At 35.5% G+C, this 18,473-nt stretch overlaps 1 protein-coding gene across 50 annotated transcripts in view; it reads left to right on the top strand.

The window, feature by feature from the left end:
• PTPRD (protein tyrosine phosphatase receptor type D) overlaps positions 1–18,473 on the top strand; it is a 1,166,099-nt gene that overhangs the window by 1,086,757 nt on the left and 60,869 nt on the right. For 33 of the 50 annotated variants that reach the window (XM_032676409.1, XM_032676453.1, XM_032676458.1 and 30 more), the window contains 2 exons: positions 3,945–4,064; positions 6,094–6,191. In XM_032676409.1, the coding sequence (XP_032532300.1) occupies positions 3,945–4,064; positions 6,094–6,191 (218 nt within the window). The remainder of the gene's footprint in view (positions 1–3,944; positions 4,065–6,093; positions 6,192–18,473) is intronic. The other 17 variants (XM_032676455.1, XM_032676454.1, XM_032676457.1 and 14 more) reach the window with 1 other exon arrangement.

Raw genomic sequence — 18,473 nt, 5'->3', positions numbered from 1 at the left:
CCAAAAATACTGTCAATCGTGTATTTTCTGTAAAGAAAGGTCTGATCAGATATAGCTATCAAAATAATTTGAAAGTGAAACCGCTGGGCTAAAATTGAATTTCTAACCACACGTATAAATTACTCCCAGTACAGGTGATTAGATATAAATTTTTTAAAAAGTATGGGAAAGCAATATTTTATCTTTGATGATATTTAGAGAATGTTTTAGGCACAATTATATTGTACTTCTCGTAAAATTGTCAATTCAGCATGATGATGTTGTAAAATTGCACATTAAAAACTACCAGCACAGCTTTCCTTGCTTTCCTTTCACTTTTTATTGTCCTGTCAATACAGAACTACATCCTTCACTAATCTAGTACTTACCTAAAGAGTTTCCTTCCTTACCTTGTCCAGGAAGGATCAAATTCGTGTCTGGCTTCCCTCCTCACTGGGTCGAGTAACATTTGGAATAGCCCACAGTTCTATATCTAAGAGCAAGATCCCATGTCCATACATGTTATCCAAAAATGTATATATGTTAGATAAGCCCATATACCAGTGAGCGGCTCATGCCTGTGCCAAGTTCTCTTTGAGTAAACACGAAAATACACAATCTCTCAGTAGGTTTTCCTTTTTAAGTCTGTTATTCTTCCATAACTGGAGTAGGTGAGGAAAATTCCATCACATTTTTACCATTCTACAAGTTTCCTATTAAAATCATTAACCTGTGCACAAATTTTAGAAGTCTCTATGCCACATGGGAGAGTAAAGGTAAGCAAGGGGTAGTAATTAAACCCTCACAAAAGATTTCATCAAATAAAGAAGCCCAGTTTTGCAGAAGAAAATAACTGAAATTAAGTGGTTTGAGTGGATTCTGAGAGACCCAAGGCTCAGGGAAAGACTTCAATCTGCCAATCAGCCAGAGAACTAAATTGAGTCATGCTTCAAAAGTGACTGGGTTTTTTTATCCTCATTTAACTATAAAATGTGTCACACTTATAAGTAATTTGTGTAATTGGGTGCCAATTAAACAATTATCTTATTATATCTTATGAACTATTAAGAAGCTTTGAAACACAAGAAAAATAAATAGAATTATTACAGCTCTAAGTTAAAGACTGCTTTTTTTTTATTAGATAAGTGCTCACTAAACATTTATTCCCTGAGTTGCTAAGGAATTTCCACAAACTTAGTTCCAAGATAAAGCAGAAAAAGTGTAAAACATGCCCAGAATAAAGGGGAACAAACAACAGAAGTTAGTCACCTGCTTTGCAAGATAGCAGGAAATTTCTTCCCATAGTTTGCCCACATGATATCTGTTTGTGAGAATCATGACAATGCTGCAGGAAATAGTTCCTTTGTCTTCATGGCAAAACCAGACTGGAAATTCTTTCTTATAGTGAGCAATTGTACATATAGCTTGTCATATGAACTTGTCCAGATAGAGGATTTAGGCACCTTAAAGAAGCATAGGGTTCGTGTGGAAATGGCATTTCTGTGATATCCCACTTCATTGCTTTCAAACCTAGAGGCAACCAAAATCTGTCTAGCTAGGAGATGAAGTTGAAAATTCTCCTCACAAGAGTAATCCTTTTTTCTTTCCTGGATTTTAGCCCATAGTTTTGCAACATGTTATTGAATTTAACATTTTTAGATCAGGATCTGAAAACTAGGTTTCCCCTTTTTCACTGTAGGTGACTTTTATACCTCACTCAGAGCTGGTGTTTCTACTGTGGGCTAAGTAGATCCCGAGGCTGCTTCTTAGAGCTTAGTCTTTGATAGAGAAGAACAGAAACTATTTTCTTTCCAGAACAATTGATCTAGTTTTGAAGAACATAAAACCTTATGGAATAACAGTGACATATGTGCATTGGAAACTATTTTAGAATAGTTGTTGCATTATGATGTATTTGTCTAGAGTTTGTCTTGTATATCTATTTTTTTAAGTTCAAGCACTGGCCTAGCTCTGACTTTATGAAAAAGAAATTTTGAAGTAACAGTAATTTTTTTGTCATAAACACTAAGGGCATTCTTGCTAAATTTTCATGGATGCTGAATTTCTACTGAATCAGGGTCATCTGTCATTTTTTCTATTTTCCATGTCTGAATTTTAAGTAGGTATTTCTTTCTGTGTTTTCAATAAGGATAACTATCAGTAACAATAGCCACTACTACTGATTCCTTCATTTTTCTATAAAGGGACAGTATCTTAATCACCATAGATTGGTGTGTGGAAGGGTGTTCTGTGTTGCTAAATAAAAATGAGGATGTAATAAATCAGTTTGTAAAATCGCAGACTATTAACTCAATGTGGACCTAAAATACCATGAATTCCTAAAGAAATTTCTGTGACAATAATGTATCACATTTTCAGTTTATCTAGATTGTACTCCATATACTAGCAGATATGCTTTTTCTTTTATTTGTAACTTTATTCTTGTTTATTGTGGGTATATCAACCAACAGTTGGTAAATAAATGTGTTTTCTAAATGTTTCTAAAAACCCTTATCATAAAACCCTGACAACAAACAAAATCCTAATTTAACGCACTAATGACAAGCCCAAAACACCCACTTGTTTCAGTGGGATAAAGGAATATAATTAACAGCTTTAATGTCTGTTGAAACGCAGATGAGTTCTGACCTTGCTCTCTTAGTTTTCCTTTAATTGTAGCACGAATGGTATTTCATGTTCCTTAATCATGTCTTTACCACAGATTAACCAGAAGCTAATTCTACACTGAAATCAAACCATATATTCTTATATAATATAAATGAAGGGGTTACTACTAAACTGCATAAGATCTATCACATTTGCCTGTCTTCTACCAAATTTGGAAGTAGAAGCTTCTAAGGGATACAATTGCAGCTGTGTTTTGCATGTGGTGGTTTTGGGTGCTTTCTTTTTGTTTGAGTTTTCTGGTGTTTCTATCTCTTTTTTTAAAAAGAGATATCCTATTTAAAAGAAAATTTGAAAGCATGTTTACAGCATGGTATTTCTTTTGACTTTTTAGCATGTCTTAGGATCTGTTGTAATTTAGCTGTATTTTGTCTTTAAGTTTTTGTGTTGTCATAACATGTGTTGATTGATGTGGAAGTGTGTCATCAAATAAGTGTATTTTCTTATTTGTAGCCACAAAAATGAGTTTAGCTGTATTTTGAGTGGAATCTTTTGAGTCAACTTCTACACCTGCTGTTCACATTAAGCTCAATAGGAGCCTCATGCTTTTGCGCGAAATATGATGAGATCTTAAAATGTTCGTTCATAGCATATTGTTATGATTCACAGACCAATTATATAACAGAAGTCCTCCAGTGGTTGTTTTAAAAAACAGCTACTTTTTTATCATCTCATTTTATGTATTTAAAATATGAAAATATACCAAATGCAATTACTTCATAATTTAAATGCAAAATATTATTTGAGGAGAGTTATTCAGTGTCCAAGTGTAGTTGTCTAAAGTGAACCATGGACAAAGGGTTGATATGCAGTTAAAATTTGTCAGTTTCTGAAGTTGAAAGTAGTTCCTCTTTTTGCCTTAGAAAAGAAAGTTTTATTTCAAATTTCATTTTTGCACAAAGTGTTTAATGTGAAATGTCTCCTTGGGAAGGCCAAGTGACGTATAGAGAAGCATATAGAAAAAATAGTTTAAAAAAAGAATGGATGTTCAGCATCCTTAAAAAAATATTCCTTCACAATAAGCTAATTATTGTGATTTGTGTTCCTAATGCTGGTGATTTAGTCAGGTTCATTGTGTGATGAGCAACTCTCATACTCATTGGGTTTATGTCCTTTATGTTTACAGTAGGGCTACTGCACCTTTAAGCATCTTAGTTGAGTTTCCAGACGCTATTTTGTGCATGTCTGAAGTGCCTGTATGTACAAGATTGATTGATTATGATGATCTACTGCTGTTACTAATTTGTTTCCCATTTCCGATTGGCTTTTACTTTTTACAGCTTTGAGCAGTAATTCAGTCCCCTACGCCTCCCTGATTGGCTCTGTGTCCTCCCTCTCTAGCCAAACTACCACTCAGTCCTTATATGATAATAACTCTCTCCCACGATTCGCTCGAAAAGGTCTAAACATCTTTGTCTCTATTATTTTCTCTGTTCAAGCACTGTATTAGATGTACATCAGTCCACCTCCATTTCTGGATCAATCTAGAGTTTTCTTGTGCCTTTTCACTCACATACTTTCCATAGGGGTGCTTGATCTGGATCAATCAGTGTAATTATTAGATGACTGTCACCCACACTCATTTTGAGAGTAGCCAAGTCCTAAGTGAAATTTCTAAGAAAATGGGAGACAAGAAGAACTGCATCAAATAAATTAATACTGAGACTAATTTTTTATTTAAATTTATAAGGAATATCCCCATTGTATCTGAATATTTAGCTTTGTTAGTTGACTGACAACTTGCCTTAATACCTACTTTAAATATGTCTTACCATCACAGACATGCTATGAAGGTAATATAAAATATATATATGTATAGGGTCAGAAGAACTAGGGCCAGTGCTGTTGGACATTATTTTGGACTCTAGTATGACGCCTGAAATGCCAAAGAATCAAAAAGAAAACAAGAATTAAAAACAAAATTAAAGAAAAGAAAAATATGCTAATGTGACTGTGTTGTAACCACATGGTCATTTTCAGCTATGTTTAAAGTAAATGCAAGTCAACTGTCTTAGGCATGCTCTTGAAATTCATGGTGACAAAGCAAACTGCATTATGCAACATGGCTTCCAGCTTGAGCCCCCTTGAGTCATTAGTGTTTTCCCTTTGTAATTTCAAGAGATCCTGGGGTTCACTAGCTTAACTTTTTCTTGCCAGCTCTGATTTCTTCCCTAAGCCATTGAAAACTCGCTTTCATTTTAGGTGTGATAGTATAAGTCACGAAGAGAAGAATGTAAGCATTTTGGAGAAGGGTCATGAAGACTGATAGAGTGAAATATGTTCACAGATTTTTGCCTGTCAAATCTTAAGCTGGCAGATTGTTCTAGTTGACCCCACATCTTTTCTGTCTTTCTTTTGCCTTGCTGTCCCTGTACACCCTTACACACCCATCTCTATCTCCAGTTCCCAGCTCTTCTTCTTTTTCATTCAGCATTTTCATCAGTGGACAAAGATGTTTACACCTGAAGTAGATTGTAGGTACTCTTAGGGGTTGATAAATGGGGTTTAAGATTACATTTTAAGGTATTAGTGCAGTCAGTATGTATGTCCAGCCAAACTATACAACCCCTGTCTCTACAATCTGCTACTAGTGAAAACATTTTTGAAGTTCTAATTGTCTGACGTCCAATGTTGTCTTCAGTGACTGTTGTCTAAAAGCACTGGTGCATGTTATTCTAGTCATTCATAGTTGCATGTCAGTCACCTCAAAATTTCTTAAAATATTGAAGTATTTCTAATTTAGCCAGAATACATAGTCAGTCCTCTAGACCTTGATGCATTATTATTAATCTTCAAGCTCTCCATTTCATTTTTTATACTTTATTTTATAAGTTAGTTTTATGTTTGAGGTTTCTTTGTTTTTTACCATTTCCTTTGCAGGTTCAGGTGTCTCGGGTTACCCTGGTAACCTTCATTATTCAAGCTCGTTTTGCTTGATTATGCATAAGTCACTTTGTTTTCTGTCAAAACACTATTTTTTCCCCTTTAGGGTTCTTTCAGTGTCTGTTTCTCAGCTCACATTTTCTCGTCTAATTCAATAGAGTTTCCATTTCATGCAGTGCAGGAGAAGGAGTTTGAAATGACATTAAGAGTCATTACTCAAAGCAGAGGTCGACATCAGGTCTAAGTGTCTCATTTTACCATGCCTAGCTAAACTCATTGACTCATACCACAGTAACTCTTTCCTCTACACTAGGAATGTTAGCTTTGGGAATATGTTTGGTGACTTCTTTTAATTTGGCTTGAGAGCTCATCTATCCAGAGCATGTCCTGCTTTGAGTAACCAAACTATTTGCCTGCTTCTCTCACATATGACATCTTTACTACTTACACATTTCTAGACATTCTAACTACTACATTTTCTAAATTTTAGACCAATGCTATCACTGTAGTGTACTTTAAATTCTGTTCCTCTTTCTTGTTCAACAGGTATGGCCAATCATCCCCCAATACCCATCTTGGAACTTGCAGATCACATTGAAAGATTGAAAGCAAATGACAATTTGAAGTTCTCACAGGAGTATGAGGTAATTTTCCTCATTTTATTATTATTCAAATTGTTTAAAATGTCATGTTTGCTGTTTCCCAAGGCTTTTCTCTGATACGATGTCAGGTTTATATGATACTAAAATGATGATAAAAAATTCTGTGTAAAATTACATTGGTGAGGTGGCTCCTTTGCTCATAAAATTCTGTTCTCTTTTTATAAGGATACATGTCAGGCAGATTCCATGGGCATATACTTGAAGTAGTATGTGAATGATACAGCACTTACTTATATTCATACACACAAACATCCGTCTTCCATGCAGTTTAAAAATCCTTAGATTATTTCAAAAATTTCCTATGTAATGTTGACAGGACCCATACAGTGCAAACTCCAAAGAATATTCAGTCCATTGCATTAATTTTGTGAAAATAAAAGGATTTGCAAGTGCCTCATGTCTTTAATGAAACAGTTTCAAGACAAGTACTTTCCTTCGGTCAACAATACCACTTTTTTAAATTGTGAATGATAGTCTATAAAGAGCATGAAAGGATTTAACTAGAAGAGAGTAATCATTTACAAGCCACCTTGTCAGTAACCCATGGAGTATAAAAGTATTCGTATAGTGGAGAGTAACAGCCTCTCAGGTCAGTAGTTTAGGGCTGAAGGGACATAGAGAGCCATCCATTATAGTAAATTATAGCTGTTTCTTTAATTCCAAAATACTGTCTATGTCAAAAATACGTGGATAAAGTATGCACCGAACCATCAGTAACAGAGTGTTTGTTTAGATCAGCTATAGGTGATTGTGTCAGTGATCCAAGGATTAACAGCTCCCAGAGGGATCACTGACACAGTATTTGTTTATAGTCTGTTGTGTCACTAATCCTTTCTTAAAACCCTCCAACTCTTTGTTAGCATGATGGAGTAAAAGCTTGTGTTACTCTTATATTTTTAGGGACTGCAGATTTGTGCATTTGAAGGTTTATACGGACATTGACCATGCCATAAAAAACCGCTGAAGATGACTTTCACATGTTGATTTCAAAGTAACATGTGACTGCATGGTACAGAAACCAAATACATGTCCATTGTACTTTAAAAGTCTTTACACAAAATGTTAAAAGTTAATTCCAAATACTATGATAAAGAACTACAATTGCTTATTATTTAATTGGATGCACTGTTCAGAAAGACCTTAAGACTGCTCTAAAAAATAATCATATTAGATGTCAAAAGGAAATTATAGTTTCAACAATTCATGGAAATAAATTTATTTGAAGACCATCTTAGAGGTGCTATTTACCATTCTAATCACAAAAAATGTGGAAGAATATTCTCATTTTTCTGTGTGGAAATCCTGTGTTTCTAAGTATAAAGATTGTAACATAAAAAGAAGCAGAAAGGAAAATTTGTGCAGCAGAATGTTCACCATAAAAAGATAACATTTGGTACAAATTTGAAAATCATTTCCTGTTGTACTGTGGGCAAATTAATTTTTTTTTCTGTGCAGAAAATTCTATTTACAAGTCATATAATGTAGTACAATTTCTAGGAAAATAAACAATTCAGCTTTACTACATCTTGAACGTGATGTGGAGATGACATAGTTCTTTTTAGGCTGTAATATAACTTAAAAGTTTTGGTGGTTTGTATTTTTTATTTATTATTTAAATCATCAAAATCATCTTGAGAATTTAATTTTAATAATTTATAACCAGATCAAGATGCATTAAATCATTAAATTCTTAATATCTGTCCCTCTAGAAGTTTTTCTATTCTGTATAAACAGGACAGCTTTCACTTTCTTCACTTTCTCTTTTTTTTTTTTTTTCCTTTTTTTTTTATCTGGAGCAGAACGATCAGACAGTCTGAATTAAAATATAGGCAACTGTGTGTCAACATCAAGCTTCATTCATATTGTTTTGCCTGATAGGGTTCAACATTTATCTTTGAAATCCCAGCTTTAGAGATACCACTTCATTTCCACCTAGTCCAAGATTCATCCATTTTGAAATGGAACTAGTGAAAAGCACTGATATTTGGTTTCATGGTCTAGGCTAGGCAGTGGACTAAGGCTGCAGTTTGATGATCACTGTAAGTCATCTCCCTGTCTTGGCTGTGCATTCCTGTTCTCTCTCTTGTGCCAGTCTTGGCAGTAGCACATGTGCAGCTGTTCAAGGATTATCTCAGGAAATAGATTCAGCTGAAAACTAATTGTTTTATTTTTCTTTGCTGTTTTCAGTTGGATTAGTTCCCTGAACTAGCTCACCACATGTCTGCTTGAGCTCTAGTGCCAGCACAAGTGAGCTGGTGGGTACATTTGTAGTCAGGGATTGGGACCTTCTATTTCAGCAGCAGTTCTCACTAGCATCCCTAAAATCAAGTATTTGATTGCAAGGCAGAAGTAGGTACAGATGGTAACTGTTCAGTTATTATCACTTCAGATAACATTTGAACTGGTGACACAGAAGCAGAAAGAGGTGCTTTTCGTCTTCAGAAGGTAAAGGTGTAGCATGCAGCAGGAAACTGCTGACCTTATCGATACTAGCAAATTCAATTAATTCGCATTTAGGGAAGCAAACAGTTTTCATCAATTACCACTGATGGTAGCGGCAAGACACGATTCTTTCTGTGTTGTCTTTTCTCCTCGAGAGTGATCCTGCGTGCATTCTCAAAGGCATCAGCAGTGTTACAGATGGTGTGTCTCCAGACCTCCCAATTGGAGGCCAGAATAGACCAGTGATGAAGATCAATATGGCCAAGGCTGAGATGTTGTTTCAGGGAGTCCTCGTATCTCCTCTTCGGGGCTCCTCTCTTGTGGCAGCCGGTGGCAAGTTCACCATAAAGCAGGATCTTAGGGAGGCAGTGGTCCTTCATCCTGGAGATGTGCCCTGCCCAACGCAGCTGTGTTCTCAGTAATATGGCCTCAATACTTGTGACTGCTGCTTGTTCTAGAACAGACACATTAGTCACATAATTTGACCAGTGGATGTTTAGGACTGTACAGAGACAGCGTTGATGGGAGCGTTCTAGGAGTCGCAGGTGGTGGTGGTAGATGACCCATGATTCCGATCCATATAAGAGAGCAGACAGCACAATGGCTCTGTAAACATTAATATTTGTACTTTTCTTCAAGTATTTATTTCGCCGAACTCTTTTATGGAGTCTTCCAAAAGCTCTATATGCCTTAGCTAACCTGTTGTCTATCTCTCCGTCAATCTTACCATCCAAGGAGATGAGGCTACCTAGGTAATTAAACTGCTGGACTGATTTGAGCTCTGATTCGCCAATGGTGATATGGGGATGATGGAAGACTTCCTGAGGTGCAGGTTGATAGAGAACTTCTGTCTTCTTTAAGCTGACTTCCAGCCCAAAAAGCTCAGCAGCCTCAGCAAAGCAGGATGTTAAACGCTGCAGAGCTGCTTCTGTGTAGGCGACGAGGGCGGCGGCGTCAGCGTAAAGCAGCTCCCGGACAAGATGGTTTGAGGTCTTAGTGTGGGCCTTCAGTCGCCTTAGATTGAAAAGGCTTCCATCAGTATGGTATCGAATGTAGATACCATCCTGATCCTCGAGGTCTGCCGTGGCCCTTTGGAGCATCATGCTGAAAAAGATTGTGATTAGGGTTGGATACCATAAAATAAAATACATATATTAACAGTTTCCTGATGAACACTGAGTTCTCACCCTCTTTCAGGAGGTTAGCTCCATTTCAAAAGGATGTTTGGTTTTTAGCATATCCTGCTTCGGTTACCGCTTCAAGGGAATTATTTGTTTCACAACTCAAACACATCTTTTCATATTCTAAGCAGCCTTTTCAGCTCTTCAGAAGTATTTAAATACTTGCTCGTGTTCCAACCACTTACTTTTGATTAGAATTTCTGATCAAAATTCAATTCAGGGTTTTTTTTTTCTCCTTTTGGAAGAGTATCACTTCCTTGCCTGTTCCCACTTTCTCTTCAGGCAGACAGAAACCTACCTGTCTCTTCACAACTACCAAAGGAGTGTCCTCTGCTGATTTATACCCTCTGGCATCATCTTCTAATGAAACCCTCTAACTTCCTTGCAGTCCTGTGAAGATGAAGGATGAGACAAGACAGGATTGCTTTCTTCAAATAATTTTTTAAAATTTTTTAATTCCTTAGAATTAAATTTTTTAATTCCTTGGAACATGTGCTATGTGAAATCTAGTTGAGAAAGAATCTGAAATTACCATTAAAGAAATAAGTCCAAACTACATTCCTGCAAGGAACATCTAGAGTAATGTGGCAAATTGGGAAAGAAGTATTGCAAAAAGTAAGTAGCAATATGCATGGTATAAACTATATATTCTCAGGAAAAAAAAAAAAAGAGAAGGAAAAGAGTAGAATTCCTTTCACTGCTATGACCTGGTAAAGGGAGTATTCTCCAGTGTAAAACAACTAGCTATGCATTATTTTCTCAGGTTTGATGTCATCAACTGGATGAGTTTCTTTTTCTACAAGTCTTCAGAAACTATTCCATAGTGTCTCTTCAGGGCATCTCCTACCCCAGCTCTTACAGTGTATGATCAGAACAGTGGAGATTTCTTCCCTTATACTTCTCTCGCAACTTCACCTTGAGTACCAGTTTTTATGGGACAACAGGGGCCTGAAAGATTATGACTGCTGCAAGATTTAAATAAACTTACAATTCACCTGTTGGATTAAGTGGCTCTGTTGCTTCAAAATAAATTTTTCATCATCCATCATTAATTTTTTGTTAGCTTGCAATCCCTAAGCCTAAACAAAATGTTGGTTCACTGTGTTAACATGACATATCATTTATGTCACACAGTTCTTTTGTGTTCTCTAATTTAAACACAAGGTTGACCCCAGCTGATGATTATGAAGCATTTTCTGACTTTGACAATTTCAGTGGGATTTTTATGTAATGTAAGGCTCCACATGGACTTGACAGCTGCTAAGCAAAAAGCTGTATTCATGAGAATCTGACCTTTACATTGTATCTCCCTCTTAACTCAGGCTTCAGGATTTAAAACCAAGAAGTGGTCATGGAGATAGACTGAATAAGAACAGTAATGTTCTGCCTACTCTATGCAATACACCAGGTATATTTGTAAATGATTTGTAAAATGATTTCCTTCTGTAAGACAGAAAAGGAAATCTCCAAAGTAGATTTCTCAGACTTGTGTAAAATAGTTTCACATTTCTTACCTGAAATCTGTAGTTACAGCTTTACACCTTTAAGGAAGGAGATTCAGATTCATACTATTTTTGTGTGAAAACCTCTTGATGCAACACAAAAATTACACTACCAACCTGCATGTGTTATTTCATGATTTACTGTGAATGTATGTGCATATGCACTGGCAACAAATGCTACATTAAGTTTTATATGACAATGTTTTCTCTCATCAGGTTTCTTTTTGTAAATTAGAGACAGTCTTTTGCTTTAACACTGAGTATTGGAAAACATGAAGATACCTTTTGATGTTGTTTCATTGTAGCTTTTCAAAGTCCTTTGGTAGGACTTGTGATGAGAAAACAGTTTACTGAATGTGGTAGATTTCTCTTTTTGTATCTCAAGCTGCAACAACATAAACACTGGATACTAGAACACAGTAAATCTTGTATAGTAGAAGCAAATTTAAAACTTACTATCAGTATAATACACTTTGAAAGTCCAGGAAGAACAGATAATCCACTGAATGAAATTCTACCAAAGAAACAACTACACTTTTCTGCTATATCATTGTAGATAATAGTGACTCATGCAAAAATTTTTCTCAGCAAAAATATGTTTTCTGTTGTTTATCTTTACATTAGTTTCCCCTTTCTAATGTTACAAACATCATTTATTGGTATTCTGTAACTTTACTTTCATAGAATATGCTCCATTTATTGAGAAACAATTTGTATAGTCAGTGGACGATGAAAAGTTTTCGCATTAATAGCACAGTGCTGTTGCATTCACCTAGGTTGTTTGGTGCTTAGTTTCACCTGTGGTACTATCTGGCCAGCAGGATAGTTATGATAGAGAATTTTAAAGACGTAGAGCAAGAACCTGAAGTGGTGCTAGACAAGATTTACAGTAGTGTTTTATCTCCTTCCTTAATGCTGTGAATGTTTCATTGGGATAACAACATTTGTTTATGGTTATGTAATTAAAATTATCCAGTAGAAGAAAGGTGGTTTATGTATTAGGATGTTGTATTTTGGTCTGATACCTAATGCTATTTTGCCAAGGAATTCCACAGAGACAGTTTAATTAGGCAAATAACTATCTTGAAAAGGTTGTATCAAGGTGGAGGTTGCCCTCTTCTCCCAGGCAACTAGCAACAGGACAAGAGGACATAGCCTCAAGCAGGGCCAGGGAAGGTTCAAGCTGGACAAACAAAGAATTTTTTCACTGAAAGGGTAGTTAAGTGTTGGAACAGGCTGATCAGGGAGGTGGTGGAGACACCGTTCCTGGAGGTCTTCAAGAAACAACTGGGCATGGCACTCATCCTAGTTGATAAGGTAGTGGTCAGTCAAAGGTTGTACGCAATGATCTTGAAATCTTTTCCTAACTTAATAATTCTGTAATAAATATCAGTCTTATTTTGCCCAACTGAAGAAATGGTACGTGTAGAAAGAGAAAAGTAGTCTACTGCTTATAAAAAGAAAAATTATTCAAGGTTAGACTATATAGATCATTATAGGTAAAACTGATTTTTGAGGGGGCTTTTTAGAAAGATGAATTTCCAGTATTTTTAGGGACTTACAGAGAAAAATGGAGGAATCAATGAATTTCACTCCCTTACTCCTTCCTTTAACAAGAAAATGCTGACAGAGCTTTAAAAATATGTGGCAAATTTAAGGTAGAACCGGTGTCTCATAGCAGACAATTACAAAGTTTAGTATGTAAGAATTGCTCTATTTTGTACACTATAATAAAACAACAATGCTTTAATCACAAGTCATTTAAAACTAAGGAAGTTATTTCATTACTCAGGTATTCTTCTGCTCCCCATACTTATTCCCTACCTGAGGGTGAGTGTAATTCTCTGTTTTGAGCACAAAATGATTTCCATCACAACTGGTTATGATATCAAGGTCAAAAGATTTTAATTGCAGGTGGGGAATAAACAGATTGGAGGCAAAGAAATATAAACCAATATGATTAATTTTGAAAAACTAGGTTTTCTAAAGCTTTTTGTAAAGGACACTCTCCTTCAAAGACATTTTCAAGTAATGCTTATTTTCCTCCTTAAGTATACTTGAGTTATATGCTTATATAGACTGTTTGATTCCACTGGAATCAAGTTTTGCATTATTTCATTTGGTCATAGGAATGTTCACTTGATATTGTACAGGAAATACCTTTATTCTTGAGAGGAGTTTTCCAAATGCCTTAATTGTATTTCTAGCTACTCTTGAACAGTTGGGTCACTTTCCCTTGAAAGTTAACAGGAAATGTCTTATCTGCATTTTTAACTGTTTTTGGAACCCGAATGCAAATTTATATTTGAGTTCCAAAGGAGTTTTAGCCATGCAAAATATGTGGAGTTTTTTGAAAATGATAGCCTTTACAGTGTGATGGGAAAGCCTCTGTCTTGATTAAAAACCATAATTCCAGTTGGCAAGTTGCCATGATCATGTATTAATTTAACATTCATGTTTTGGTAATGCAGTATGTAAATCTCATTCTATTAGCAAGCTCCCTGCATAATATAATAGCACTCTATTATAAATTCATCAACTATGGTATGAAATTCTCATCACAACTGCTGACATTGGTAAAAGAGGGTCAAATTGCTTATTTTTATGCATAGCTGAGTACTTTCTCCAGTTGTGCTGAGTCTATTTGCATTGACATTGTCTCAGATTTTTACTTTTCATTCTTCTTTTTCTGCTTGGTTTCTCTGTGAGCCAATGGTCTTTGATGATTTAATTTAAGACGCAAACACAGCACCTACAGTGCTGGAAAATTCTTTACAGGACATGCCTCCTTCTTCTTCTGGGCTTGTGAAACCTCTGAAGTAACTCACAATCTCCACATTCCACAAAAACTGCTGGCTCCTAATTTGGTGGCATAGTGACCCTTAGTCTAGCACTGTCTCTGGTATAAGCAGGCAGACATATGCCAACTTACACCAGGAGTGGTAGCATTTTGTCATACTAGTTCCTTCCTCAGTACTGAACCAAGATACACTCCTGGAAGATTCACAGTTACAGCAGGGAACATTTTCCTCTTGTTTAAGTGGTGTAAAGGAAAACTGCACAGTGAGCAGCTATAGAGTTTACTGGAGGGACCTTGCTTGAAATTCTTCTGGAAACACATTTTGGTTGCCATGATTATTAGTCAATGAACTATTTTATGGATGGTGTATTGTACTAGTAAATATTGCTGAAGTCTTTTCCCACTAACAGATCAGACTTTTTCTCAGCAGGTAGCCATTTAGAACACAATAGCTGAAAGATTTGTCAAAGCTTGGGAGGGAAATAACAGTATTACAGATATCTTTATTTCTTTTACACAAAGCACCATACTTCACAGTTATGCTACAAAGAAATCCAGTTCTTTGTTAATGACAGCTTTATTGAAGGCAAGCTTTCAGAATGAAAATACTAGAAATCCTATTAAAGTGCCATCCATTAAACCATTAAAGCACTCATTAAAACTGTTAGTACAGACTTGTTATTCATGAGTTATTGGTCTTTCACACTTCTGAAATGCGTCTGCCAATACCACTCAACTCTTTGTTCCAGTGTGGCTATTAAGTCTGAGGAAATACAGATTAACTTTCTTTTGACAAAATGGTGCTTTGTGGGAGGATAGTAAGGCCACAGAGTGCTTCAGATTGGTGAGAAAAACAGGCAATACTAAAGTTCAATCCATTTACCTGCTTTTGATAATTTATGTTAACTATGTCTGCATGTAGACCTAAATACTAATCATTGAATTACACCATCTGGCCATACATCATACAAAGTGTAGGTTTGGGATTTTTCTTGATACTGAACAGTAGGTTTAGATCACTTAAACATTAAGGAGTGAAAAGTGCAAGAATAATACTGAACAGCTGAAGCTAAGCTTTAAATGTAAAGTATTCTTAATAATCTATAAATTCACATGAAAAATGGGTATAATGTAGAGCTGAAGCCGTTTCTCAAAATGGATAAGAATCTTAGACCATAATCAATGCAGTTGTCTAATTTTGTTTGTATATGCAAAACTGCACCTTAAACTTACTGCTTTCAAGAAGCTGTAATTACAAATAGATTTTTTTTTTGTGTTCATTGTGTTTTATTTTTTATAAGGTAAAGCCAGAGTACTGCAGTCCAGGCTCAAAACTAGCAGCATGGAGTGTATTCTGTTATTTTCTAATTTTCTCATCAAATGTAAAGAGAAGATGCATAATTTCCAGAATATTTTGGGAATGTAGGTAAAAACCTAAAAGATCAGACAGATAGTCTCTTTCAGTTATCTATCTAGGACAATGCAGAGTAGTGTGCCTTATTCTGGGTCACTGCACTGTCATTTAGATAGCACGTTTGCCCTATATGCCTCTCAAAAAATACTGACTAGGTAGTCACAGATATTATAGATATGCATTATTCCTGGTCAAATAGTCGATTTTATTTTAAAAGAGAGTATAATGCATTAATATATAGCTAGCATCTTGTTTTTATTTTGAAATGACTATGTTTATGTTCTAAAATATTACTACAATTCTGAGCCGAATCCATACTAATTAGTTTCCAAAATTCTGAAAACTTGGCCTGCAAATATTCTGCACAAGATATCTTATTTACCTCCATTAACTCAAAAAGGAAAAGAGCGGAGATTTGTGCTGAGAGAAGTAATTGTGTAAATTATATTACTTTTCGAGTCATATGATGTAGGTGAAATGCTAGTCAGCTGATGAAGAGGTATATTGCATGTCTTGGGTATGCTGTATATGTGTATGACACTTCTCTTCCCAGCACTGATGGAAATGTAATTCAAATTCTTTCTCTATACCTTAGATGAGATAAATAGCACTTAGCAGTAAAGACAAAATACTCAGGTTCTTAAGTTAAGCAGTGTTTGCCTGTTTCAAAATTCTACTAGCCATCCTTCTCAGAGGATGGGAAAACATGACTGTGATGAAAATAAATTGTAAGAAAATTAAATAAAAACTTTACAGACTAAAATTCTACCACTTGCTTTACTGATAAATAAGAATTTCACCTTGTAGTCAGAAAAAGTAATATTTCTTTTGGAGAAGAGTGAAGCCCTACTGTTGGAAGCCCTACTGTTGGATCAGGTTGCTGTGTTTATACTTAAGCGCAGCACAGAAGTGATGTCTGTCTTTGCAAGTGGCAGAATAATAACTGGGGAACAGTTTGTTGTTCCTTTATAGGTGAACAAAATACAATAGGGCTAAAAAAAAAGTCATCCCCAGTTTTGTAAATCTTCTAACTAGTCTAAAGATACTAACTTAATAATATTAGTACTATTGACTTTTTAAGATATATTAAGCATAGTCACACAAATTTCTAAGATAGAGAACACAACTATTGATTTTTTAAAAAAAAAAACATTTGGGGGGCAAAAATTGTGTAGAAGTTTAAAAAATCAGATTCATTCAGAGCTGCATTTAAGAATGCCTCTTGAATGGTTAGTAGCACACATAGTAGTACAAGTCAAATGAATCATATCCAAACCACATGTAGAATTTTCATAGCCTTCATCATGCTCCCAAGCAAATTTGTTCCTTGTTCCTCTAAAAAAGTCCCATTTCATTTCCTTTTGAAGGAGGAGCTTCCGAACACTCAGATACTGTAGGTAAAGCAGTATGCAAAGGGTAAGCCTGCACCATCACACTCCTCTGCTCTCCATAGCTAGGTTATACATGGAAACTCAACCAGGCCCAGTTCCAGAGGTCTGTAATGAAAATAAAACTCAGGAAAAGTAGTGCCAACTGTTATAAAAGTTAATTGGGTCTAGGTTATTAGGATAAGGTGCATGTTTTCCTAAGGTATTTGTTTTCCTAAACAGAATTTCTGGGATATTATAAGACCTCTCTCTGAGGCAGCCAGGCAATTTTTTTTTTTTTTAATAATCTCAATAAAGAAGCAAAATCATTCTTTAAATGTTATGTAAATAATTTGTGTAAAATAAGTAAATGTGCATGAGAATGGAACAGTTTTCTGACTGGCCAAATAGTAATTATTAATCTAAGGGACAAGTCCTAGTAGATCACATTAATTAATTTCGCATGTGCTCATTGTCAAGTAATACCTACTCTAATAGATTACAGGTCATATTTCATTTCCATTAACATGAAATGGACTTGCAGCTGTTGTAACCCTGATAGGAGTCAGAAAAAGCGATGGCTTGATGCTGTAGTGGCAGTATGGATCTTCTGACTTGTGCCATGTTGCTGGTCTACTCATAGAAAATGAACATTGTCTTGGTGAACTGCCCCGTCTAGGTTTATCTGTGTCATCATAGGTTTTATAATTTACAGCAACCTCGCCTAGGGACCTGCCAGTTCTTACCAGGATTAGACAATATTAAGGTTACAGAAGGGGAAAGTAAAACAACGGGTGATTATTCATGACTTCATAGTTAGAGATGACCTTTCGTACAGCCTCTACCATAGCATGCATCAGCAGGTACCATCTGTTATCTGTTTTGTATTTACTTAACTGCATATATACCTCAACCATAGAGATAAAAGTAGTAGAACCTGGAGAGTTTCCGTCATGGTAAAGGATGAAGGAGTATGGGACATGCTTCTGTAACTCCATCCTGGAACATGAAGGAAACAGCAAATAAACAGTGAATCTAGAAACATGTAGTTGTGTTTATGAATGAGATCATTGAAATTTCAAATATGCCTGAATTGATTACTTATTTATGACTCAAAAAAATAAAAAACAAACTTCATGTTGTTTGTGGATGATGTGCAGTTGGTTTTCTGTGAAACACTGGTATCATGTGTTGGCCTGGCATCAAAATGAAAGAACAGAAACATTATTTTTCTTCTGAAAACTTATTCAGGAATGCTTGGAGTTTATTTAGTAAACAGGGCACTGAAATTTTTGAACATGTGCTCTTACTAATAAGGAGAGGCAAAAATATTTGTTCCCCTTCATCTCAGTATTTCTGAGATTCCTGAGATTTTTTCATTCTCTGTTATGCTAGAACCCTTCAGTTATGAGAATGAGTGAAAAGATAAAAAGACGGATAGCTTGCTTTTCTGAAGAGAAAATGTTACAATGTGTCCTGAAGTAATAATTTTCTTTCAGAAGCAAATTATTTCCAGAGTAAAGTATGGGAGTTTAGTTTGTAATCATTATATATGGAA

Source organism: Chiroxiphia lanceolata, chromosome Z, assembly GCF_009829145.1.
Source record: "Chiroxiphia lanceolata isolate bChiLan1 chromosome Z, bChiLan1.pri, whole genome shotgun sequence".
NCBI classification, from domain to species: domain Eukaryota; kingdom Metazoa; phylum Chordata; class Aves; order Passeriformes; family Pipridae; genus Chiroxiphia; species Chiroxiphia lanceolata.
This window is presented reverse-complemented; position numbering and strand designations above follow the sequence as displayed.